At 53.6% G+C, this 25,429-nt stretch overlaps 1 protein-coding gene across 1 annotated transcript in view; it reads left to right on the forward strand.

Moving 5' to 3' along the window:
- rpa1 (replication protein A1) overlaps positions 1 to 25,429 on the forward strand; it is a 49,602-nt gene that overhangs the window by 12,961 nt on the left and 11,212 nt on the right. Inside the window, exons 11-15 of the mRNA XM_035434031.1 lie at positions 1,150 to 1,286; positions 3,460 to 3,608; positions 12,263 to 12,395; positions 21,295 to 21,471; positions 24,555 to 24,662. Of these exons, the coding sequence (XP_035289922.1) occupies positions 1,150 to 1,286; positions 3,460 to 3,608; positions 12,263 to 12,395; positions 21,295 to 21,471; positions 24,555 to 24,662 (704 nt within the window). The remainder of the gene's footprint in view (positions 1 to 1,149; positions 1,287 to 3,459; positions 3,609 to 12,262; positions 12,396 to 21,294; positions 21,472 to 24,554; positions 24,663 to 25,429) is intronic.

Consider the following 25,429-nt stretch of genomic DNA (forward strand, 5'->3'; position numbering starts at 1 on the left):
TGCGCATAGTGCTCCATGCAGTCAACTGTTCTGTGCACAAATCAGTTTGAATTAAACGGATGATCTCAAATGCTTTCGACCACCATTGCATAGTTTGTAAACTGGTGGGGTATTCAAAATTTGAAATGGGTCCATGTACTGTTGGCAATTGGCAGATAAACAAAACTGTACACTAATTATATCAAACTGTCTGAGATCTCAGGGATCCGGTGGAGGGTTTCTGTCCTGTTATTTAAGCCTTGTAATTAGGGCAGTTGTGATTGATGCTTCCCATTCATTTGATTAATGGTACGCTTTGTAGTGGCTCGTTAGCAGGGTTTAATCAAGTGGCTTTACCCACAATCCACCGCTTGCTTGTGTGTAAGAACAGCGAGCGTGTGTAGGCCACGCCTCTGAAGCACTAAATGGCGGGCCCCTGTGCCAAATTAGCTCCACGCTGCAGGTTTTAAGCACAGTCGTGAATCCTGGGGCCCGCTCATTAAGCTGTGGGCTCGATAGGGCTGTGTTTGTTTATGCGCTCGGATACCAAGCGCCCCCTGTTCAGGACGCCAGCGAGGACTCTGCGTGTTCAGGCCCCGGGCCCCCCAGCCGGGGGAGCGGCTCGCTGGGGTCTGACGGGCGTCTCCGCGGTAATGCGGTGTCCTGTCAGGGATCAGTTGGCGACCGCAGCGGAACGAAGGACTGTGTCACGCTCAGTTAATGAGCCGCTAGAGTTTTTACATATTTTTTGGCGTGACGGGGTGGGGGGGGGTTGGATGGGGGCTGAGGTAGGGGGAAATTTATTTTTATTTGTTTACACTTTAAACGAAGGTCAGTGGTGAAAAATGAGCGCTGCTGGCTAATGTGATTTTCTAGTGAGAGTGTATTGGGTGTTTTCTTTCCCACTCCCGCGCAGTGCGTTTACACTGAGCGTCTCGCTGGTGCTACAGCTAGCGATAGCCGTACGGCGGCGCTTTTTATGGGCTTGGCACGAGCTGGCCGCAGTATAAACGTTCACGCCCGGAGAGGTACAGCCGCGGAAAACGATTCATTATGTGTCAGGGCCGCGTCGCTCGCGCCGCGCGGACCAGCCATGAATTACCGGCGCGGCGCGGCGCGGCGGCTGCGCTAATGGAGACCCGCTAATGACCGGCGTGATTGACTGCGCAGACGTGATCGGCGTGTGCAAGAGCGTGGAGGAGGTCTCCCGGATCACCACCAAGAACAACCGCGAGGTCTCCAAGAGGGCCATCAGCCTCGTGGACGCCTCCGGCAAGATGGTGGCGGTCACGCTGTGGGGAGACGAGGTGAGCCTGGGACGGGGGGGGGGGGGCGGGGGGGGGGGGGGAGGGGGGCCTGGAAAGACGAGAGGTGAGAGACTGACACTTGGGAATGCCCACAGGTGAGAAGGGAGCGGGTGAGGGGGGACTGTGACTGTCAGAGAAACAGGCTGGGGAAACGTGTGGACTGTGACAGGGGGATGTAACCCATACTATGGGTGTCTTTACACAGCAGTTTCAATGGGATTTAGGATCTGTTTTTTTATTTTTATTCTTTTTTTTTTACTATTCTCAGCAAAATTTGCTCATCTGAGGCCATATTAGCACAGCCTCAGTGTCTTCTGGTGTATAAATCGAACCCCTGCCGCGGGCTGGTTTTGACCAAAATAGCCAATACAGTTACTGTTCCGCATGCAAATCTCAGTGCCTTCCCAGTGCCCGTTTCTAAAGTTCTGTGAGCTCCCTCTGCGGCCTCATACCCGGTCAGCTGTGAGGCAAATTCTTATCGCGTGCAAAGATTCCTCTGTACCAGAAGAGACCCCCCCCCTCCCCCCTTAACCCCCCGCTGGGATAAGAGTGTGTCCCAGATCTATCCGTCCCACTCTTCCTCTGAAGGTGGAGTGCAAACTATGGTTCTTTTTTTGAAATCATAAAAAAGTTATGCTTTTGAGCGCACCTTCTTGCCAAGTCTACACGCAATATAAAAAAAAAAAGTCTTACGGCAACAGGAGAGGTGCGTTTTTTTAAGCTTCGTATTTAAGCTTCGATATCGATTGTGACACTAGATTTAAGATTGTGACAGGAGAGAGGAGTGCGGTGTTTATGTGCGAAGGCTGAAATAACCAACCCAAAGTAAACTGCGTTAAATACCTTCATCCCAACCCCCCCAAAAATGAGTTACTATGTTTTAGAAAATAAAACGAGCAAAAAAAAGAAAAGAAGCCTAAATCGAAGCTCCAGCCGGTTAGCGTGTTCCTCTTAGCGGCCGTAGTTTAAATGCTACATGTGCCTTTAATAACTGATGAGCGCGTCTTCATTTCGCTCCAAGTAGCGGTCGCCAGCGCGGCGCGATGTGGGCCAAGTCGCAGTGCACCATGAATAAAAAAAGCCCAAATAAAACGGTAATGACGCTGGTAATGATTATCTCCCTGCTGGCGCACGCCTCCCTTTCATGCCGCCGCGATGGCATCGGGGGCTTTAATTAAAGATGAAGTCGATAACGGCAGAGCGGCTCGATCCCGCGACGCGCTTTCCAGCAACGCCGACTTCCTTTCACCCCCCCACCCCCCCCCCCCCCCCCCCCCCCAAACCGGCTGCCCACGTCCCCTCCCGCACGCTCAAACGGGCGTGTCCTTCCTCTCTCGAGGAGCGGGGGACGCCTGCTGCTCCGAGCCTCGCCGGCGGGGCGGGGCGGGGCGGGGCGGTGCGGGGCAGACGATCGCATGCTCCGAAAACGTGCCCTCGAGCCGCCGCCCGTGTTTGCGCCACCTCGGGCTGTGAGTGGAGCTCGTAATGAGAGAGGGGCGGGGCCGTTTCCTTCTCGGCTTGAGCGAACTGCCTGGCCGCCCCATTGGCCTGCAGGGGGAACGCCGCTGAGTCGCGGTCACTCTGGCCAATCAAATCCCTCCTCCTCCCAGATCAATCGGCCAGTTACATGTCGCGCTGTGGGGCCTCCAGCAGGATTCGGTACCGGACCGTGGGGCCCGTCTCACACTGGGGACGATGCCTTAATGGGATGAGCCACCCAGCAGCACCGAGAAGAGGCTTTCTCCTTTTGAATGTTTTTTGTTTGTTTTGTTTGCTTGTTGCGTGGTGGTTGCTCGCCCCCCCGCGCCCCGTTGGGGGCCGCTCAGGGCCGTGTGCGTGGGCGTCGGGAGCTCGCGCAGGGGGCGCGGCGCCTAATCAAAGCCCGCCGTGCGCTTGAAGTGGCCGATCAAACGGCCGGCCGCGAGGAGCGAGGCAGAGAGCCGTGTCCCTGTTAGCTCCGTCTGGCTCCCCTCTGCCGCTGGGCTCTCTCAGAAGCGCCGACGCCCTCCCCGGGGCTGAGGGGGGAGGGCGGGGGCGCTGTCTCGGGGGGGGGGCAGGGGTGGTATTCCAGCCTGGAGAAGTTGCGTGATGTCCATGACCAAGCAGAAGGGAGGGCATGGGGAGGATGTCTGTGAGACCTTATTTTTCGTCTCCCCCCCCCTCCCCTGTGCAGGCGGAGAAGTTTGACGGGTCGGGGCAGCCGATCCTGGCCATTAAAGGGGCGCGGCTGTCGGACTTCGGGGGGCGGTCCCTCTCTGCTCTCTTCAGCAGCACCGTGATGATCAACCCAGACATCCCTGAGGCCTACAAGCTGCGAGGCTGGTGAGTGTGCACGCCGCACGTGCACGTGTGTGCGCAGTACAGACATGCACGTATACGCACTGCCCTCCTGCGCCCCACACACACACCACACAAACACAGACGCACGCGCACACACACACACACACACACAAACAGATGCACGTGCGCACACAGTAATACACACAGTACGAAACTGTCCAGACCCACAACGCACCTGTACTAACGATATAGCTAGCTAGCTATGGCATGTCCTCACCTCTGTAACGTTATGTGTTGTCCTTCGTGTGTCCATACATCTGTATCGGTGGTTGTAGCTGTGTGTCCTTAGCTCCTACTCATGCGTGCAGGATAGCATCCGTACCCGCTAACTAGGTTAGCTAAAGTAGGCGATCCGTACGCGCTAACTAGATTAGCTAAAGTAGGCGAAAGGCGAACATGTTAGGGTTAGCTAAAGTAACGTTAGGCGATAAAGCTGTGCTTAAAAATGTTGTGCCGTACCACCTACTAAACGTCCTACTAAACGAAGCACCACCTGCGCATGTGTCCCACAAAACACCCCTCAAAGGTCGTCCGTGAGTGAGTGAGTGACCACAATTTGCCATGTACAGCCCAGTCCTGCCTGCGCGCGCTGTGGGAAACTCACACAAACACTCGCACACGGGGAGCGAGAGAAGCACACAGACGCACGCACTCTGAAAGAGGCAGACACAGACGCAGAGGGAGACGCGTGCACACATAAAGAAGCACACAGACACACACACACTCGCTGTACAGTCTGTATCTGGTGAGACGTTTCTCGCTCCCTCCCTGTGGCGCAGGTCTGTCTTCCAGGCGCTTACCTGGGAGAGCCGTAAAGAGAATTAAGTCCAGTTAAGGGTTTATTGGGGCGCCGAGTCCGACCTTAAAGTTGTAATTGCGGCAAAGGATCAGAAATAAAAAAGTGGAAGTGCAGGAGTCGTGGGGCCTTAATCCTAATGAAACACTCGAGCTCCGCGTGGCTTTCCACTCTCCTTTCATCAGAGCCCAGGCTGGGAATGAGCGGAGGCCGGCGCTCTCTCTCCAATTACTGCCATTATTTCTGCTGAGGGGGGAGAGCGGGGCCCTTGAGCGAAGCGGTGCGTGAATGAGGAGCGATGCTCATCTCGTCGGGGTTTGTAATCTGTCTCATTGATGAATGGCGGCGTGGTGCTGAGTAAGAGGACGAGACGCCGTTTTTGTTTGGAATGACTGCAATTAATGAGGAAAACCGGCGCGGAAACGCCACGGCGACAGCGTCGCGTAACCGATGGCGCTCGCGTTGGAAAAGGGGGTGGGGGGGCGGGCGGGCGACCGGACCGGAAAGAGTAGAGCGAGGAATGCGGACTTGGCGGCGGTGCGGAGTCCGGCTCGATGGCCTCGTACCTGGGAATAACGGCCCTGCTCTCCCCCTAATGGCCCCGGTCTTGGTTTCTCCCCTCTGGCCGCTCGCTGGCTGTGTTTGCCGCTCAATAGCGGAAGGTGGCTGCTAAATGAACTGATCCCGCGGCGGATAAAGTGCCAGCGCTGCAAGGATAAAAGCATCACTGTTTACTGCACAGAGACTTCATCACAGAGGTGGGAATCGCTCGCTACGGCTTGAGAGCCTGAGAGAGAGAACGAGAGAGGGAGAGAGACAGACAGAGAGAGCGAGAGAGAGTGAGTGAGAGAGAGACTGGGAAACGGAAAGAGAAACAGAGAGAGAGAGCGATGGAGTGAGAGAGAGAGAGAGGGATTTCCACAGAGAGAGTGAGGGCGTATCCCCTGCTTGTCTCTCTCTGGTTGTGTCTCCCGTGTGTGTCTGTTGAGCCTGGAACAGCCAGTTCTCAGTGCCTTTGGGCAGATCCCCGCGGACGCTGCAGCCCTCCTGGGCTTAGGCTTGCCGCCCCTGGTGTTGTACCCGCCCCGTCGGAGACGGTGTGGACGGGCACGCTCATGAATATGCAGCGGGGAGGCGGGGTTTCGCACTCCAGCCTGACTCCCATTTGCTCCTCGAAACCAGCGCCGCTCTCAGGACCTGTGAGGGAACGCAGACAGCAGCACTCACTCCTGCGTTAGCCTCTTCAGCCATATGCGTTATATACTGCGTTAGGCTGTACGTGCTCATGCACACACGCGCACGTGTGCACACATGAATCTCACCGTGGTGCTCGTTCATGGCGGCTGTAGAATCATCGGCCTGCTCTTGCCGTGTTCACTAGTCGTTTAGTTCCGGCCCCATGATTTTCACGACCTGAGATACCAGAAATAAAACGTGCTTGAAACTCTTAGTTTCTTCCTAACATTTTCTTTTTTCTTTATGAAAAAAAGAAAAAGAAAAAAAATGCTCGGCCCCTGCGGATTTTCTTTTTCTTGGTTGTACTTCTGGCTGGCTTTAAAATATTTACAGCGAGGAGGATTTGTGAGAAACCAGAGGAGGGAAGTGGCAGTCCCCCCCCCCCCCCCGCCCGGGTGGGTCCTCCCCCCTCATCCATCGATCTGTCCTTCCAGCGTAGTATATATTTGTAATATTCTCCTGCTAGTGACTGGCCTCATCTCACAGATAAAAGCAAATGGCTTTTTACAGACTCATAATTGATTTCACTGAAGGCCTGTAAACTATTGTGTATATTTAAGATTAAAGCGCCACCGGAAGAGTATCAAATATCGGCTTTGACCTTTATTTTTCTCCTGGCGGCTTTGTGTGCGTTTGACAGGGGTATTTTTTCCCTGATATATCAGTATCAGGAAGTGGGGATTGTGTGAGCCTGGGTGTCTGAGCCAGAGGCAGGTGTCTGTGCATAATCAGTACACACATCAAGAGCTTTTGCGCTCTGACAGCTCATTTCAGGGGGAGAGTGTGTTCGGCGGCAGAGCGAAGGCGCCCCCCCCCCCAGAGACGTTCACTAGCCGGAAGCTCGCCGCTTCCTGATTAATCAGGAAATATAGCGTCCCCGCTTCCCTGCCCCGAGCCGGAGGGGGAGCTGCGGAGCCCCGCCCCGTCCCGCCCCACCCCACCGCTGGGAGGGGAACAGCCCGGCCTCGCGTCCTTTCACCGGGGGCGGGCGTTTCCAACCCTGCCTGGGGGCGGAGAACAGAGCGCCGCAGCCCCACCGGGCTCGGAGGGGTCGTGACCCCTGAACAGCTGGCGATTACGCAGATTAATCAGCATCCGCCGCAGCGCGTCACCTTGCCCCGCTCACCTCCGCTGCTCACCTCCGCTGCTCACCAGCTTTACTCACACGGGGCTGTCGCGGGTTTTCTTCTGATTAGAAGAGCTCTCGTCCGGGATCAGGTCAACGTGTGAACGCCGCTCTTACCTGGGATTTGTTTGGACAAAATGACAGCCGAATAGTTGGCCAGGAAGAAATATTATTTAAAAATGTAGTTTAAAAAAAAATAAATATTTTTTATGATTTTCAAAAAAAAAAATATATATAGCCCTGTAGATTTATTAGCCCTATCCTGCTCAACCTATTTATTCATTTATCAAATCAGAATCGTGTGTAATCACATGCGCTGTGGAATCATCAGTATTTTTGTGCTTTGACCCCGTAATTGCTGCTTGCAGACATTTTACCTTGTTACTGTAATATATATTGTCATTAAGTCCGGTGTTTAGATTAGTCGCGTGCATTGTTCATTTGGACACGTGGTCTGGCCCACCTAAAGGCTGATGCCACGTTAATATCCTGAATTTCTCCTGTGCGTCTGAGTGTAATGTTGCCGTATGTAAATTTTAGACCGGCTAGGCTGGCGGGGGGTTCAGGCTCCTCTCTGACGGAGACCTGGAAGGCCTGCTGTTCGGCGTAATAAACACACACCCTTTCATGCCGTGTCTGTTCTCGCTCATTAAAGCGTTCCCAGTAATCCCATTCCAGAAGAGGGGCCGTGATTAGAGCCGTTTCCCCGCTGCTCGTGCGGAGAGGGCCGCTCCGTTAGTGGCGTTTAGAGGCGTTTGCTTTGGGAACAGGCTGGAGCGCGTTTAAAGCACCCGTACGCAGGACCGCGCGCGCTCACACACCGGCTCGGGTGCGTCTCCGGCCCTAATGAACGCGCGCGGCTCCTCCTGTAGTCACCCCACCCCCCCCCGCGTTCGGCTCTCTTATTTATGAACGCGGCTTCCAGGGGAGGGCGCTGCGTCCTCCGGTCCTCCCAAGATTAAGTGCGCTCTTCCCTTCCCTCTCCTCCTCCTCCTCCTCCTCCTCCTCCTCAGAGAGAGTGGCTCGCAGCGTGGCTTCCCTTGTCATGACAGCGATCTCGCTCGGCGCCGGAGCCGCTGGGCCTCTCAGAGCCGGTCTCCCGCTGCTCTGACAAGTAGCCATCAATCAGGACGGCCCCGCAGCGAGGGTGCAGATTTGGGTGGGTGTCTCGTCTGCGGGAGCGGTTCAGTCCCCACCTCGTTCTCCCCGGCCCGTTTTGAAAGTCGGTGAAACCCCCCCCCCCCCCCCCGTCATCGCCACTTGCTGCTATAGCACTACATGCGATGCCTGGGAGAGGAAAGAAAAAAAAACTGGGTGCCACCTGGGAATTGTAGTTTGCAGAGCTGTGTTTTTTGGTTGTTTGCTGCATTTTCTCACATTGCTCCTCGGTCAGGAGAGAGCGGTATGGATGAGAATGAGAAGCCACGGTGGCGCAGCAGCAATGCTAGCTATTCCCCACATTATCATTCAGTCTGGGCTGGAGCTATAAGGCAAGGGGCGGTGATGAATTTTGTATGAGGGCCTTTTTTGTGTGTGGGGGGTTCAGCAAAATTACCTTAACAAATGCTGCTGTGGAAAGTATTTAAGAGAAGCCAAAGTGGTAAACCTTTTCTTGTTTTCGTGTTAACTTTTTTTCCCTCTGCGTTGTGAAGCCGTTTGTTTTGGTCCGTCCTTGCCTCTCCAAACCGCTGGGATTAGTCTCTGCGAACGTCCCCTGTGGTTGCTGTTGAAATGCACAAGGGAGATCAGTTGTGTGCCGCTCACTTTTTCTTCTGTGTGCTGGATTGAAAAGGCTTTTATGATGCCTTTTAATCTCTGTCTAATTAGTCAGTGGTCAATAAAGCATTTAATTCTGAAACAAGTAAAAGAACCACTGGATCTGTACTACCACGATCAAAGCAAAGTCATTTCCTTGTGTGTGTGTGTCTGTGTGTGTGCTTGTGTGCTTGTGTGTGTGTGCTTGTGTCTGTGTGCGTGTGTGTGTCTGTCTGTGTGTGTGTGTGTGTGTCTGTCTGTCTGTGTGTGTGTGTGTGCTTGTGTGGGTGTGTCTGTCTGTGTTTGTGTCTGTGTGTGTGTGTGTGTGTGTGTGTGCTTGTGTGTCTGTCTGTCTGTGTGTGTGTGTGTGTCTGTGTGTGTGTGTGTATGTGTGTGTGTGTGTGTGTGTCTGTGTGTGGGTCTGTGTGTGTGTGTCTGTGTGTGTGTGTGTGTGTGTGTGTGGGTCTGTGTGTCTGTGTGTGTGGGTCTGTGTGTGTGTGTGTGTGTGTCTGTGTGTGTGTGTGTGGGTCTGTGTGTGTGTGTCTGTGTGTGTGTGTCTGTGTGTGTGTGTGTGTGTGTGTAGGTGTGTGTGTGTGTGTGTGTGTGGGTCTGTGTGTGTGTGTGTGTGGGTCTGTGGGTCTGTGTGTGTGTGTGTGGGTGTGTGTGTGTGTGTGTGTCTGTGTGTGTGTGTGTGTGGGTCTGTGTGTGTGTGTGTGTCTGTGTGTGTGTCTGTGTGTGTGTGTGGGTCTGTGTCTGTGTGTGTGGGTCTGTGTGTGTGTGTCTGTTTGTGTCTGTGTGTGTGTGTGTGTGTGGGTCTGTGTGTCTGTGTGTGTGTGTGTGTGTCTGTGTGTCTGTGTGTGTCTGTGTGTGTGTGTGTGTGTGTGTGTGTGTGTGTGTGCGCGTGCGTGTGTGTGTATAGATGTGTGTGTGTGTGTGCGTGTGTGTGTATAGATGTGTGTGTGTGTGTGTGTGTGTGTGTGTGTGTGTGTGTGTGTGTGTGTGTGTGTGTGTGTGTGTGTGTGTCTGTCTGTGTGTGTCTGTGTGTGTGTGTGTGTGTGTGTGTGTGTGGGTCTGTGTGTGTGTGAGTGTGAGTGTGTTCTTTTTCCATGTCGGGAGTGCCTGACGTGGCTCCCGTGGCGCTGCAATGATTTCTGGGAACGCTCTTGCCAGCAACGTTACATAATTGAAATACTTGATAAATTTTGCAGCATTAATCAAATTCATCACTTGCGCTTGCTGAAGAGGGCTTTATGGCCCCTCTAAATTCAGCCCTGCGTTTCTGAGGTCACCTCACCTTGCAGGGAAGGCTTAAAGTAACTGATCATTTAGTTTTAGAATTCCCCGATTATTCATCCTGACACCATGCAATTTAAACATTACGACCCCCCCGCCCCCACCCCCTTCCCCCGCAGTCCCTCAGACTCTTCAATCTTGCAGTGGGTTAACAGCTGTCCGTTAGATGGCATCATGTCATTCCGGATCTTACTGCGCTTCCTGGGTGCTGACTGTCATGGTGCTTCGTATCATTTTTTATTTAAATTCTTTTAGCTCTCCGCGGCAGTTTCTCACTGTTGACCCTCGTCGGTGCACCTCCGTCGATGAGCCTTCTTGGTGAGCCCTGTCAGTGAGCCCTCTCGGTGAGCCCTGTCGGTGAGCCCTGTCGGTGAGCCCTGTCGGTGAGCCCTGTCGGTGAGCCCTGTCAGTGAGCCCTGTCGGTGAGCCCTGTCGGTGAGCCCTGTCGGTGAGCCCTGTCAGTGAGACCCCTGCCGCCTTCAGGGGTTTACCTCCCTTGTTTCCTGGCGGCGGGTGGGCTCCGTGTGGTCGTACCGCTCCTTTGCGCTTATGTGGCCCGCGGGCCCTGGGTCTCCGTGGCAGGAGCGGGTGAGACTGGCGTCCCGGCCCCACCGAAGGCGCTGTGCCGGCACTGCGGAGCTCTCCGCCGCGGGAGTCTGTCCTCCGCCCCTGTCTCCGGTTATTAAAGCCGTTAGACGTGGTCTGGGCCCCGCGCCGGGCCCCTTAAGTTTGATTAATGCTCAGCGAATGGCTTTGCTTTGGCCCGCAAGGCGTGGGAGGAAAGGGACTTCCAGGAAGCGTACTCCAGGCCTCTTACCGCGGGGCCCCCGGCGCGCTGACGTTCCCTCCGGCCCCTCGCCCTCCCCGATCCCTGAACCCCGGCTCCTGTCTGCTACACCCCGTCCCGTGAGCCCCATCCCCTCGGGGTGGCCGGGCCTGTGACCCGCCTGGGCCTGGGGGCTCCTGTCTGCTCCCCCCCCCCCCCACCCCCACCCTCACCCCCCCCCTCGCCACGTCGTGCCGCGTCTCCCCGCCCCACTCTCAGATCGCGCTTCCTGCACGTGTCGTTCGTCCTGCTGGAACTGTGCCCCGTCGGGTTCGGCTGCCAGGTCTCAGTCAAAATCAGTCTCTGTTTCCCCCCCTTACGCAACCTGGCCCTGAACCTGCCACTGCTGTTGCTCTGCTGGCACTAACTGCAGCCCCTAGCCACCAGTGTTTATTTATCTATTTGTACCTGTTTCATGTACAGTAATATCTTTCAACCCCCTTTAGCAGTTGGCTTTTTTTTAAATATATTTTTTTCTTTTTTCGTAAGCAATGAAGACATTTGTGTGGAAGTCAAAGCGTACTTTGGGGATTTGGTTAAGGAAAAATTGATTTTTTAATCATGTTTGATTACAAGATAAATTATAAGCGCAAAACAAACCCTGTTATTTTAATCACAAACAAAATGAGTTCATTGCAACACTCCGTGTTTTATCTTGAGCAAATGCCGGTCTAATTGCGTGTGTGTGTGGGTCTGTGTACACCGGTTTGTGTCTGTGTGTGTGTGCGTATGTGTGTGTGCACGTGCATGTACGTACGTGTGTGTGTGTGCATGTACGTACGTATGTGTGAGTGTGTGTGTATGTGCGTGTACGTACGTACGTGTGTGTGTGTGTGTGCACGTGTGTGTGTGCGTGCGTGCGTGCGTGCGTGTGTGTGTGTGTGTGTGCGTACGTGTGTGTGTGTGCTGTGCTTGATAAGCTGATGAGCAGCGCTGAGCGTGTTCTCACAGGGTGAGTGAGCGGCTGGCAGTGGGCATGTGGCCTGGGCCTCCCGGCCCTGTGGACGTTTTCAGTTAGTCACGCTTCTGAGAACACGCCCTGCTCCCGCACACGCCACCCCACCTCTCACCGCAGCATGGCCGCTTTTCAGGGAAAACCAATCGGCGAGCTCCATCGATCTCCCCCGCGCCGCTCCCAACATCGGCTCCCGCTGTTCCGTTTGTGCCTTCGGGCTTCTCCGATTCAACAACTCCCCCCCTCCTCTCCCCCCTCCCCCTCCAGTCTACCCCACAGCCCCCCCCCTAAGGTTTTGACAGAAATAGACTTAAGATTTTTATTTATTTTTTTTTATTTAACCACTGCTTCCCAGTCAGGCTGGAATCACGGTGCTGTGCGGGATGAGGCCTTCCTCTACCGCTCTTATTCCCCTGCATTACTCCAGCTAACACACAGTGTTCTCCCAGTGTTACTGGAACGTTTTGTTAATGTTGTAACACGCCACTGCGTGGCTGTAACATTGTGCTGCCGCGTTGTAGAAATGTAGAAGGTCACTCGTCCCTGGGCGAGGTGCCGGTGGCGTAACTGGATTAGCCAGCGCCCTGTGGTGCGGGTTGTGGCCTGGTTCAGCGTGACGCGTGGCCCCTGGGGTCTGTCCCTCCCGCAGGTACGATAAGGAGGGCCACGCCCTGGAAGCCCAGTCGATGACGGAGCTGAAGGGCGGCGGAGGAGGCGGAGGGAACACCAACTGGAAAATGCTCAGCGACGTCAAGACTGAGCACCTGGGGCACGGAGAGAAGGTGCGCATGCGCGCATACACACACACACACACACACACACACACACACACGTGACATGACCTGCTGTTACAGTCACAGTTCAGGCCTGTAGTAATCCCTCTTTTCAAAAGCGACTTGCACAGCTTACTTTTTAAATTTTCTTTACGTGCAGTTCATTTATGTGGCTGAATATTTCACTGCAGAAATTGAAGTCAGGTACCTTTTCTCAAGGGGACAATGGTAGTGCTCCACCTGGGAATCAAACCCGCAACCTCTGGGTCGTGAATCGTATTCCCCGGCCCTTATCTTACGCTGCCACGCGCGCAGAGCCACTTCCTGCTCCCTCCCGAGGAGAATGGAAAGGAGGATGTGCAGCTTCAAAGGGCCGCGTTTGTGGAACAGTGTGGCGCTGATGCGTTTAAGATATCTGTCCCCCTCATCAGATATCACACCTCCTCCTACCCCCCCCAGGCTCACCTCACCTCCTTGGATCAGAACTGCACACGCACAGGAGGGGAGGTGGGATTCATGCAATGTGACCCAGCCTCGCCCACCGCGTCATCGCGCTGTAGGACAGCTGGCCGGGGCGCAGGGCATTCTGGGAGCTCCTCGTCTCCGCGCTGCGATCGCGCCGTTCGGATGGCGGCGGCTCGGGCTCGTTAGTCATTAACGGAGAAGCTGCCGCTGGCGGCGTTCTGCTGCCCCGCCAGCGCTCGCTAACAGCGCTGAACACGCGCGCGCCGCGGCTATCCGTGTCTGCTGATCCAGCTGATTAGCCAGGATGATGCATCGAGACCCGTGATAAAGTGGTTGAGATAAGGACTAATATTAAATGGGGGGGGGGGGGAAACAATGGAATAAGACTTCTGTTTTTAATGTTAATTAGGTTTGTGCAGATGAACATGTCGGCTACCATAGAACATAATAATAACAATAATAATAATAATAATAATAGTGGTTTCATGCAGCAAAGTGATCTCTGTGGTGGGTGCCTGGCGGTGGAGGTGGCGGTGGAGGTGGGTGAGGGGATGTGTTGGTTGCAGCAGACCAGGACAAAGTGTATGCCAGTGTTTTAATGCAGTGCTTTTATTAAACACGTACTGTATTAATAACGGGTGAAGAAAATAGTTAGGCTACCAATATTTATTTCCACCGTTCTTTTCGAACTGTGTTCAAAGGGCTTTCTGTAGGCGGCCTACCGCTTATCTACAAATGATTTTCTTGCTGAAGGCACTGTATCATCTGTTTCTGTGGTGTTCTACAGAATCTATAGTCTATTTATGTCACTATTCCTACATTTCTTCCTGACATGTCTCCTGTGGTTTCAGCTCAAAATATGCCAAACTACTATATCATCTGCCTGAACGCTTATAGTTTTCTAGACTGTGCAGTTCAGATATTTTCAAGCCGGTCTCTGGTTGGTGGGACTGGCTGGCCTGCTTCAGAATTCTGAGCTGGAATTTAAACATCAGGCCATTCACTGCGGTAGCTGATAGGAGGAGTTCAGTGCTGCTGTTGGCAAATCCTAATTGTAGCTAAAGCTGGCCTAATACATTTTACTGATAATTACAAGCCACCCCTAGCACACTGCCAGGGAGTATAGTCATAAATATTAACTTCATTTTAATGTATCTCACACTCTGCTTTAGTGAATGAACATTACGAAAAGTAGTCTAGTTATTGTACTATTTTTAAATGTGTCAGTTGAGCCTTTAGCAATCCAGCATTTTGCTCTGGACCTTTATACCTAATCTGGACTTGATTGCTTATCGTTGGCTTGCCAACCGTGAAAGTAAATATTTTTGACATATTAATCCCGGCCCAGTGATTTTTACTCAAATGCCACCAAAGTTGGACCTATATTGATATGAGATAATTAGTGTAATGTCATTCCAGGCTAGCCTGTGTGCGAATAGCTTGCCTGGTCGCCTAGGTGACGTGTTTACTTCTCTTGAAAAGGCACGGCAGAAAGTGCCCAGATTGCCGGTTACCGTCAGCGACGTCATCCCACGCAGCTGACACGCGATTAACCGTTTCCATGGCAGCGCGAGTCTCAGGTACCGCGGTGCGACTTCTGCTCAGGCTGAAAGGGCCGTGTCTGTTTCTACTCCTGGGCGCTCTGATTCTCTAACGTTAGTTGCAGTATTGTTTCTTAACCGCCACGCGGCGCTGAATTGTCTTAGCGGCATTGTGTCAGATGTAAGCATTTGTCAGTATGAAATGTGACACCTTTTCCTCATGTTTCATCGCAGTGGTATGAGAATTCAGTGCCGTCGAGGCGAAGTAGGTCCGCAGGAAACCCTGCCTTCGTACGGGGCACTTGAAGCTCTCCAGATAACACACGCAACAGGTGACAATGAGCTGACTTCGAAATGTACAGAGAAAGAGACGATATATAGAGTAAGCCGTTAAAGGCATGTAGCATGTACGATGCCAAAAAGACGCAGCGTGACACACTGAACGCACGGTGAAGTAAAACGGAAGACTGGTGCGCTGGAGAGCGCGGCTTTCTGCTCCTTTCTGCGTTTAAAAGCCGATGGAACGGATAAGAGTCTTGGGGGCGTGGCTGATTTGAGGATGAGCCCCGGGCTGTCACAGGAGCCGAGGAGCGCACGCTGCGTTCAGAGGTGGCGGGAAAGGCAGGAATGAGTGTTCAGCGAGAGGGGAGGGGGGATAGGGGGCGGGGGCGGGACAGACAGCGCGCAGAGGAAGGGGCGGGAGGGAACGGGAACATAAACCGGCAGTGGTTTTGGAAGCTCAGGTGAAGGGGAGAGCGGGGGAATAGATGCCCCCGGTGGGGAAGCGCTGAAGATGAAAATAGGAATTGAGTCTTCAGGGCGGGGTCTCCCTGTCATGCCTTATAAATCATAATTACCTCGGCTGCCTGGGACAGCAATGTTGACGAGACATCGTGAAGAGGGAGAATTCGCGATCGGCGGGACTTAAAGGGACTGTGGCGTGAGCCGCCTCTGCGATACCGTGGGGCGGGGACGCCTTAATCCAGCCCTCCGGTCCTAATCCAGCCCTCCGGTCCTAATCCAGCCCTCCAGTCCTAATCCGGCCCTCCGGTCCTAATCCGGCCCTCCGGTCCTAATCCGGCCCTCCGGTCCTAATCCGGCCCTCCGGTCCTAATCCAGCTCTCCGGTCCTAATCCAGCCCCCCGGCCCTCCAGTCCTAATCCGGCCCTCCGGTCCTAATCCAGCCCTCCGGTCCTAATCCGGCCCTCCGGTCCTAATCCGGCCCTCCGGTCCTAATCCAGCCCTCCGGTCCTAATCCGGCCCTCCGGTCCTAATCCGGCCCTCCGGTCCTAATCCGGCCCTCCGGTCCTAATCCGGCTCTCCGGTCCTAATCCGGCTCTCCGGTCCTAATCCAGCCCCCCGGTCCTAATCCAGCCCTCCGGTCCTAATCCAGCCCTCCGGTCCTAATCCAGCCCTCCGGTCCTAATCCGGCCCTCCGGTCCTAATCCAGCCCTCCGGTCCTAATCCGGCTCTCCGGTCCTAATCCAGCCCTCCGGTCCTAATCCAGCTCTCCGGTCCTAATCCGGCCCCCCGGTCCTAATCCAGCCCCCCGGTCCTAATCCGGCCCCCCGGTCCAAATCCGGCTCTCCGGTCCAAATCCAGCCCTCCGGTCCTAATCCGGCTCTCCGGTCCTAATCCGGCTCTCCGGTCCTAATCCGGCCCTGGTCTTCTTTTCTCCCAGGCAATCAGCTGAGAATTCAGTGCTAGTAATTGGCCAGGGTGTATTCACACCTGGCTCCCAAGCAAAGGGAAGGTGGAAAACCAGCGGGACCTGGGCTCCTGAGGGCCGTGATTTGAGTATGAGCCAGGGCCGCAGGGACCCTGCCATGCTTCAGCTCCAGCACTCAGACGGGAGGCTGACAAAGAACAGGGATGCCTGAAGCAACACACGTATGTGCAGAGAGGCAAGCCTTCTCACCCAGGGGGAGAGCGCACTGCAAGAAATGACTCTACATAAAATACTGTAATGAAGCCAGATTGTTTGAAAAAGTTCCTGCAATTTTGGATGCTTTCCATAATATTAAAACACACCGTAGGCAACACATTATGTAAAAACTTTAAACACTTCTTTCTGTATGTGATTTTCCTGGAGAGGTCTTCTGCTTGTGAATGCCTGAGCGCATTAAAAGATTTCAAACCGGCTGACGGAGGCAAGTGCGAATACAAATAGTTTTCGTAAATTGCGAGAAACGTTGGTAAATAAAATCTACTAAAGCGCAACAAGAACCCGGCGAAAAGCCGTTTAGCAATTTCCAAGGCCTTTGAATGGACTAAAGGTTTGCAACAAACAACAATATAATCATTTTTTGTTTGCGCTCTTCCTTGAGTTTTAGATACCAGAGACCAGCTGCTTGCAGTTTATCTGTTGGCGGCAAAGACTTTAGAACTTGGGAATATTAGGTTTTCCTCTTGCAGGAATGATTACTGCGTAGCCTCCACACCAACACATTGCAAAGCACATTATTCTGAAGCGCAGCGAATCAGCGCAAACCTGCTTTACCCCCAAAGGTTTGCATTTGAATATTCGATATATTTTCTATATGAACACAGGAGAGATCCCAGCGGCTACTTTTTCTAAATGTAGCTTTATCTTGGAAACTGGTGTTCGCCTTTGTACGAATCTAAGAAACAAAATGGCGGAATTCAGTCGAGCTGAAATTGGGAGGCGGGGGGCGGGAGGGGGAGGGGGGTGGGTTCTGTTGGCGGTGACATCACGGTCCTCGGCTGAGCAGTAGCATTGGAGTCCCGCTGCAGCCTGCTCCCGATGTCCGCCTCGGCCAGCTGAGAAGTCAGCCTCAGGCGTGAGCGCGCGCAGCCGCGGCGATGCTCAGTCTGCCGTTTAGTGAGCGCTCAGCCGAACCCTCAACCGCCGGGCGGTCGCCAGGGAAACCCGCCCTCGGCCGAGAGCGCAGAACATGCAGATCCCTTCAGCGGGCTTGGGACATGAGCGCGACCTCTGTGTGACCCAAACTGGTACGTGCAGTTAGCATGGCGCGGGGCCTGTTAATGCAGGCAGCCGGGCTCCATTCCCAAAAAACGGTGCCCACCTTTACTCACCCGGCAGCTCGAGAACCGCTTTCTCTGGGGCACCCCTGCGTAACCCTGCAAGGCCACGTGTGCATTTAGCTTCCATTTAAAACTGGGGCCCCCCGTCACAGAAGTTTGGAAATCGGATTAAGAAATGAATTTGTTCACGTGTTTTCTTTGCATGAACCGTGTGATCACTCCCTTCAATGATTGTGCCATTGTTTCACGTTTGAGGTGATCCTGGTGAAATGCTTTGAAATCATGCCCTTAGCAATAGTGATCAATTTTAAAATAAAAAATGTAAAATTTTATTTCCTTGAAGACTGAGGTCAGGACTTTGCCGCAGGCCTGTGTCTCTGCAGTGGATTAAGGAGAAAAGCAGAATACGCAATGAGGGCAAATGCCCCGGAAGGGCAAATCGCCTCTTCTGCTTCCTCCATATTTAACATTAGCCCAGGAAATTTCACATCTTGAACATTTGTCTGCATCACAGATAAATATGCCGCTATACGTCATATCTGTCATCAGGTGCCTGTGGTGTCTTGTGTGTGTGGTCCCCCCCTTCCTTCCCCACACACACACACACACACACACACACACACACACACACACACAGTAGCGTTTTTCTATCCGGCGTCTGGAATCCCGGTACGCTTTTACGCAGCGCGATGTATTTAGCGCTCGATGCTCATCCTGTCGATATCCCCGCCCACAGAGCTCTCGCTGTCAGTCACCTCAAAGTTCCCGCGGCCTTCTCTCCGAGGAGTCCTCTGACTCGCGTCGCTGCTCCCGCGATCGTTTTGATTACCGCAGGAAAAGCGCAGCCCGGTCCCTCAGGCAGCGCGGGAGGGTGGAGGAATGGAAAGGGTTGGAGGCAGCGCGGGAGGGTGGAGGAATGGAAAGGGTTGGAGGCAGCGCGGGAGGGTGGAGGAATGGAAAGGGTTGTGTTCAGTGTGAGTGTGTCTTTACCGCTGCACTGGACCCCTCCTAGCTGTGTTCAGTGTGAGTGTATCTTATCCACTGGACCAGACCCCTCCTCCTAGCTGTGTTCAGTGTGACTGTATCTTATCCACTGGACCAGACCCCTCCTCCTAGCTGTGTTCAGTGTGAGTGTATCTTATCCACTGGACCAGGACCCTTCCTCCTAGCTGTGTTCAGTGTGAGTGTATCTTATCCACTGGACCAGACCCCTCCTAGCTGTGTTCAGTGCGAGTGTATCTTATCCACTGGACCCCTCCTAGCTGTGTTCAGTGTGAGTGTATCTTATCCACTGGACCCCTCCTCCTAGCTGTGTTCAGTGTGAGTGTATCTTATCCACTGGACCAGACCCCTCCTCCTAGCTGTGTTCAGTGTGAGTGTATCTTATCCACTGGACCAGACCCCTCCTCCTAGCTGTGTTCAGTGTGAGTGTATCTTATCCACTGGACCAGACCCCTCCTCCTAGCTGTGTTCAGTGTGAGTGTATCTTATCCACTGGACCAGGACCCTTCCTCCTAGCTGTGTTCAGTGTGAGTGTATCTTATCCACTGGACCAGGACCCTTCCTCCTAGCTGTGTTCAGTGTGAGTGTATCTTATCCACTGGACCCCTCCTCCTAGCTGTGTTCAGTGTGAGTGTATCTTATCCACTGGACCAGACCCCTCCTCCTAGCTGTGTTCAGTGTGAGTGTATCTTATCCACTGGACCAGACCCCTCCTCCTAGCTGTGTTCAGTGCGAGTGTATCTTATCCACTGGACCAGACCCCTCCTCCTAGCTGTGTTCAGTGTGAGTGTATCTTATCCACTGGACCAGGACCCTTCCTCCTAGCTGTGTTCAGTGTGAGTGTATCTTATCCACTGGACCAGACCCCTCCTCCTAGCTGTGTTCAGTGTGAGTGTATCTTATCCACTGGACCCCTCCTCCTAGCTGTGTTCAGTGTGAGTGTATCTTATCCACTGGACCCCTCCTCCTAGCTGTGTTCAGTGTGAGTGTATCTTATCCACTGGACCAGACCCCTCCTAGCTGTGTTCAGTGTGAGTGTATCTTATCCACTGGACCAGGACCCTTCCTCCTAGCTGTGTTCAGTGTGAGTGTATCTTATCCACTGGACCCCTCCTCCTAGCTGTGTTCAGTGTGAGTGTATCTTATCCACTGGACCAGACCCCTCCTCCTAGCTGTGTTCAGTGTGAGTGTATCTTATCCACTGGACCAGACCCCTCCTCCTAGCTGTGTTCAGTGTGAGTGTATCTTATCCACTGGACCGGACCCTCCTCCTAGCTGTGTTCAGTGTGAGTGTATCTTATCCACTGGACCCCTCCTAGCTGTGTTCAGTGTGAGTGTATCTTATCCACTGGACCCCTCCTCCTAGCTGTGTTCAGTGTGAGTGTATCTTATCCACTGGACCCCTCCTCCTAGCTGTGTTCAGTGTGAGTGTATCTTATCCACTGGACCAGACCCCTCCTAGCTGTGTTCAGTGTGAGTGTATCTTATCCACTGGACCCCTCTTAGCTGTGTTCAGTGTGAGTGTATCTTATCCACTGGACCCCTCTTAGCTGTGTTCAGTGTGAGTGTATCTTATCCACTGGACCAGACCCCGCCTGTGTTCAGTGTGAAAGGGATTTGTCCACATCTCCCTTCAAACCTGTGTTCAGCATTAATAGGTGCCAGTAAGCACACCTGAGTGAAAAAACACTGTGTTAAGCCTCTCCGATCAACGAGGCAGGGTGACGTGTTCTTCAGCGTGATTAGGGAACAGGTTTTTTAACCAGGAGGTTGTAGATTCAAATACCTGGTTTGGCAGTGCAAGCCCTTCTTGTGCCCTTGGGTCACGGGAGGGTTTTGTGAGATGCCCTGATTCTGTCTGTTTTTAAGGAGGGCGTGTGCAGAGGTGAGGCAGGCCCTGGCCCTCGCGCCCTTTAAACAAAGCTGTGCCTGGGCTGTGTTCTCTTATTAAACACACAGCCCACGTGTTGCTTAGCTTGGAGGAGGGCATCAGAATTCCAGTCGGCAACTGTGCCTAGGCTTACTGGATTCTGAACATCCCCCCCCCCCCCCCTCCTCCCCCCCGTGCCTGTAGGAATTATGGCTTCTGACAAATATGGAAAATATTGCAAGAACAACTGAGTTCTAGGCGGGGGGAGGGAGAATGGGGAATGGTTATTTGGAAGAATAACACACCAAAACGCATCTAGTCCTCCTTTGGCGTTTCTCTGCCAATTATTCAGCTGAACGCCACTCCACCGCACCTTCTCAATCCCCTTCCCCCCCCCCCCCCCCCCCCCCCGAAACGCATCTCACGCGACCTGCAGCCCTCATGCATGTATTTATATCTCCAGCCCTTGCAGGTTTTTCCAGGTGCGCTTTTGTTTGCCTGCATCCGAAGGACTCGTCTCCATTTACATTTATGGTAATGGAAGGGGGATTTTTTCTCCCTTTAAATTCCGGGAATTTAGAATTCAGTCTTTATCTTCCACTTTGCTGTTGAATTAAGCATTTTGTTGCCCACGGTGGTGGTATTGTACCAAGATTTTCGCGTTTAAATTTAGCATTTTAATTACGCTGCATTTTAAAATGCCTTTAAAGTTCTGCGCGGCTGTCCTGCTCGACTGAGTGTAAAAAGGTGTTCTGCTGAACCTTCAGTTCCGTGTTGTTGACAGTCTGATTCCTGTGGGCAGGCACACTGTGTACAGAGCCGTGTCTTTGGGAATAGTATGCTTGAGCGCTTGTTTTTCAGTGTGTGCTGTGTGACCTGGCTCCTCTTGTTTGTGTGTGTGCGTGTGTGCGTGCGTGTGTCTGTGCGCACACTGGTGTGTGTGTGTGCATGTGTGTGTGTGCGTGCCTTTGTGCACTGGTTCTGAGCTCTGGGTGAATGAAACCCACCCTGGTGTGTTTTCCAGGCCGATTACTTCAGCTGCGTAGCCAACATCGTGTACCTGCGCAAGGAGAACTGCCTGTACCAGGCCTGCCCCACGCAGGACTGCAACAAGAAGGTGGTGGACCAGCACAACGGCATGTTCCGCTGCGAGAAGTGCGACCGCGAGTTCCCCAACTTCAAATACCGCCTCATCCTGTCTGTGAGTGTGCCGCTCCCTCCCTCCTCCTCCTCCTCCTCTCCGTCAGTGTGCCGCTCCCTCCCTCCCTCCTCCTCCTCTCCGTGAGTGTGCCGCTCCCTCCCTCCCTCCCTCCTCCTCTCCGTGAGTGTGCCCCTCCCTCCCTCCTCCTCCTCCTCTCCGTGAGTGTGCCGCTCCTTCCCTCCCTCCTCCTCCTCTCCGTGAGTGTGCCGCTCCCTCCCTCCCTCCCTCCTCCTCCTCTCTGTGAGTGTGCCCCTCCCTCCCTCCCTCCCTCCTCCTCCTCTCTGTGAGTGTGCCCCTCCCTCCCTCCCTCCCTCCCTCCTCCTCCTCTCCGTGAGTGTGCCGCTCGCTCGCTCCCTCCCTCCCTCCCTCTCTCCTCCTCCTCCTCTCCGTGAGTGTGCCGCTCGCTCCCTCCCTCCCTCCCTCCCTCCCTCCTCCTCTCCGTCAGTGTGCCGCTCCCTCCCTCCCCCCTCCTCCCCTCTCCCCCCATTCCTCCCTTCTATTATGTACTCTTGTAATTGTGTGTATAATGTAATGATAAATGCATATCACAGCAGTACATTAAAAAAAAGCACTGTATCTTCTGAAAGGCATTTTGTGTATGTGCTTATGTAGTGAGCAGCAGGATGGGAGCCCCGCCCACACTAGGGGACTCGTGGGGACCTGTATGTGTCTCCAGGTTATCTGTCTCCAGAGTCCGCCCCCCTACACACTGCACCACACATCTTGCCCCATTTCGGTTCATATTCGCGCCCGTGCCATCAAAGACCCGCTTCTCCCAGAGCTGGGTTTGATGGTGACATTCGGTCACAGTTGGGCTTTTTTGGCCATGCACACCAGCTGAGTGAGAAGGGCGTTCCTGTTGAAAAGGAAGTCATGGCTATGGTGAAACGTGGTGGAGAGTCTTTGTTTTGGGGTTGTTTTGACTGCACTGCTCCTGGGGGTCTTGCGAAGGACATTTTGGCCAAAAGCCTGGTGTCTCTGGCCAGGAAGCTCAAACTTGGCCACAAGTTTAGCGAGACCATGATCCCACACATATCTCAGAGCAATTAGCAAACGGTTAACTGACCACAACATGGCTGTTTTCCAGTGGCCATTTTGTGTCTCCAGACTTGAATCTGATGACAAATGATTTGGTCTGAATTGAACAGAGCAGTGCCCATTTTTGGTGGTGACGCATTATATTGCCGTATTTTGCACTTTTTAAGGGTTTTGGCAGCCTTCTCGCTCCCCCTTCATTTTAAAGTCCGCTTTCGCCTGTCCTCATCCCCCTGAATCCTCGCCCTCTGCTTCTTCTCCTCAAACTCTGGCTTTGATCATTTTTCTCTCCTTTCTTCTCTGTCCCCGTTCCCTATTTACATTAACTTGTCCTGCATGACTTTGGTCATTTTTTTAATCTTTATATAAGTGCCTCCTCCTCTCCCCCCCGTAATACTGAGTTTTGGGTTTAACTGGCCACCCCTGCCTCCCTGTGAGAGCTTCCACAGGAAACGGGGTCGTTCTTCTCCTCCCTCTTATCGTTACCGCCTAGACCGGTTATTTTGTTTGTTTCTTTTTTCCGTGCGAGTGCATTAAAATGTTTCGTACTAATTTTGTCAGAAAGCAAGCCTTTGCCGCCAGACGTCTGAAACGCTGGCTTGTTTTTGCCGCAGAGCTCGTGCCAGACAGAGTGCTGCTTTAGCTCACTCACACCCCTCCCTCCCTCTATCTCTTTCTCTCGCTCTCTCTCGCTCTCTCTCTCTCTCTCTCCCTCTCTCCCGCTCTCACTCACTCTTCCTCTTTCTTGCATTTATGATATGTAAAATACCATCTGTGGGCCTTGCTGGTTAAGAGAGTGAAGAGGACTGTTTACCTCGGTGCACAGCACGCGTGTGACTTGCTTAGTAGGTCATCAGAGTTCCACTTGGGAAACGGGCCGAGAGTCACCTGGCCTCTGTACATGCCCCCCCTCCCCCCTGCTCCACAGCCAGGCTCAAGTCGTCTGAAAAGTCCCCTTTAGGAGGAGGGAGGGGTGTGTGCGGGGCTGTAGGCTGACACCGCTGGTGAAGTCTCTGCCGGGCGCCCTCTCCTCCGTCCACCTCCGCGCGTCCGGCTCGGCGGGGTCTCTTTGCTGGGTCTCTTTGCTGGGTCTCTTTGCTGGGTCTCTTTGCTGGGTCTCTTTGCTGGGTCTCTTTGCTGGGTCTCTTCGCTGGGTCGCGGCCCGCGCGCCTTGTCTGCGCCTCCCGGGCTAGTCTGACGCGTCACTCGCGCTCACGCACGCAGATCGCCTCCTCGTTAATCACTGTTTACATTTAATTATTCCTCTCGCTGACCGAGCCTCACATTAGATTAGATTTGGAGGACGGCTGAGACTGGAGTAAATACTCTCAGTGAACCGTGTGGAGGATTTCAGACCCAGTGGAGAATTGGCGCGGTTTTCTCCAGCGTCACTAAGACCTTAAGCCGTGCGCACTGATGGGAGGGGCTTGAGCAGCCGACGCGGCGGACTCGGGCACACGTGCACATGCGTGCACACGCACACATATAGGCACACGCACGCACACACGCGCACACACACACACACACATATAGGCACGCGCACACACACACACACACACATATAGGCACACGCACGCACACACGCGCGCACACACACACACACACACACACACACACATATAGGCACACGCACGCACATACGCGCACACACACACACACACACACACATAGGCACACGCACGCACACACGCACGCACACACACACATATAGGCACGCACACACACACACACACACACACATATAGGCGCACGCACGCACACATGCGCACGCACGCACGCACACACACACACGCACACACACACACACATACACACACATACAGGCACACGCACACACATACACACACATACACGCACACACACATACACACACACACGCACGCATGCACACACACACACACACATACAGGCACACACACACACGCACACACACATGCACAGACACTCTGGGACACACGCACACTGCAGGCACATGTGAATGCACACACAGAGACAGGCAGGTAGACTTGTGCAGGCGCGCTCAGTGTGTTCTCCCTTGTGCCCGGCAGGCCAACATCGCTGACTGCGGGGATAACCAGTGGGTGACCTGCTTCCAGGAGAGCGCAGAGGCCATCCTGGGACACGACGCAGATTACCTGGGCAAGCTGAAGGAGTCGGTGAGTGTGTGCGAGAGTGTGTGTGTGTGTGTGAGAGGGTGTGTGTGTGTGAGAGGGTGTGCGTGTATGTGTGTGTGACAGTGTGACAGGGTGTGTGAGTCGGGGTTTGTGTGTGAGAGTGTGACAGGGAGTGTGTGTGGGTGTGTGTGTGTGTGTGTGTGAGAGAGAGAGGGTGTGTGTGTGAGAGAAGGTGTGTGTGTGTGTGTGTGTGAGAGAAGGTGTGTGTGTGTGTGTGTTTTATACAGAGCCTTAGGGCCTGTCCAAGTCTCAGCCCAACATATCCCTCAGTAGACATTTTAACTGCAGCGCTTCCAGAGTTGACACCAGGGTTTGTGCCGGTGTCCCCCGGGGTTTCGGAGTGCGGCGGATGGAGAGAAGATGCAGGATAGGGGTTTGCAGAGGACACGGGCTGTCAGGGAGGGGGAGCCGTGCAGAAGTCAGTCTTTCTGCGCTGTCGCATTATCGGGAGAGGCACCGAAACGCTGGTTTTATTGTGCCGCTTAATTCCCTTTACCGCTCACTTTCCTGCTAATCTCATCTGCGCATCCCGCTTCTCTCAGCGTTGTCTTTCTATTGGTACACTCGGTCGATTATGTGATCATTTCTGAAGTATGAAGAAAGGGGTGAAATCGGTGTTGATGACAGACGCAGGAAACAAAAGAGATTTTTTTTTTCAAACCAGCGAAGAGTAATTGTCCAATTTAACCGAAATGTTTGAACTAGCAATCTAATTGGCCAGAGTATTGCTATTGATCGGTAGGCTCATT

The sequence above is a fragment of the Anguilla anguilla genome, chromosome 9 (genome assembly GCF_013347855.1).
Source record: "Anguilla anguilla isolate fAngAng1 chromosome 9, fAngAng1.pri, whole genome shotgun sequence".
Lineage (NCBI taxonomy): Eukaryota > Metazoa > Chordata > Actinopteri > Anguilliformes > Anguillidae > Anguilla > Anguilla anguilla.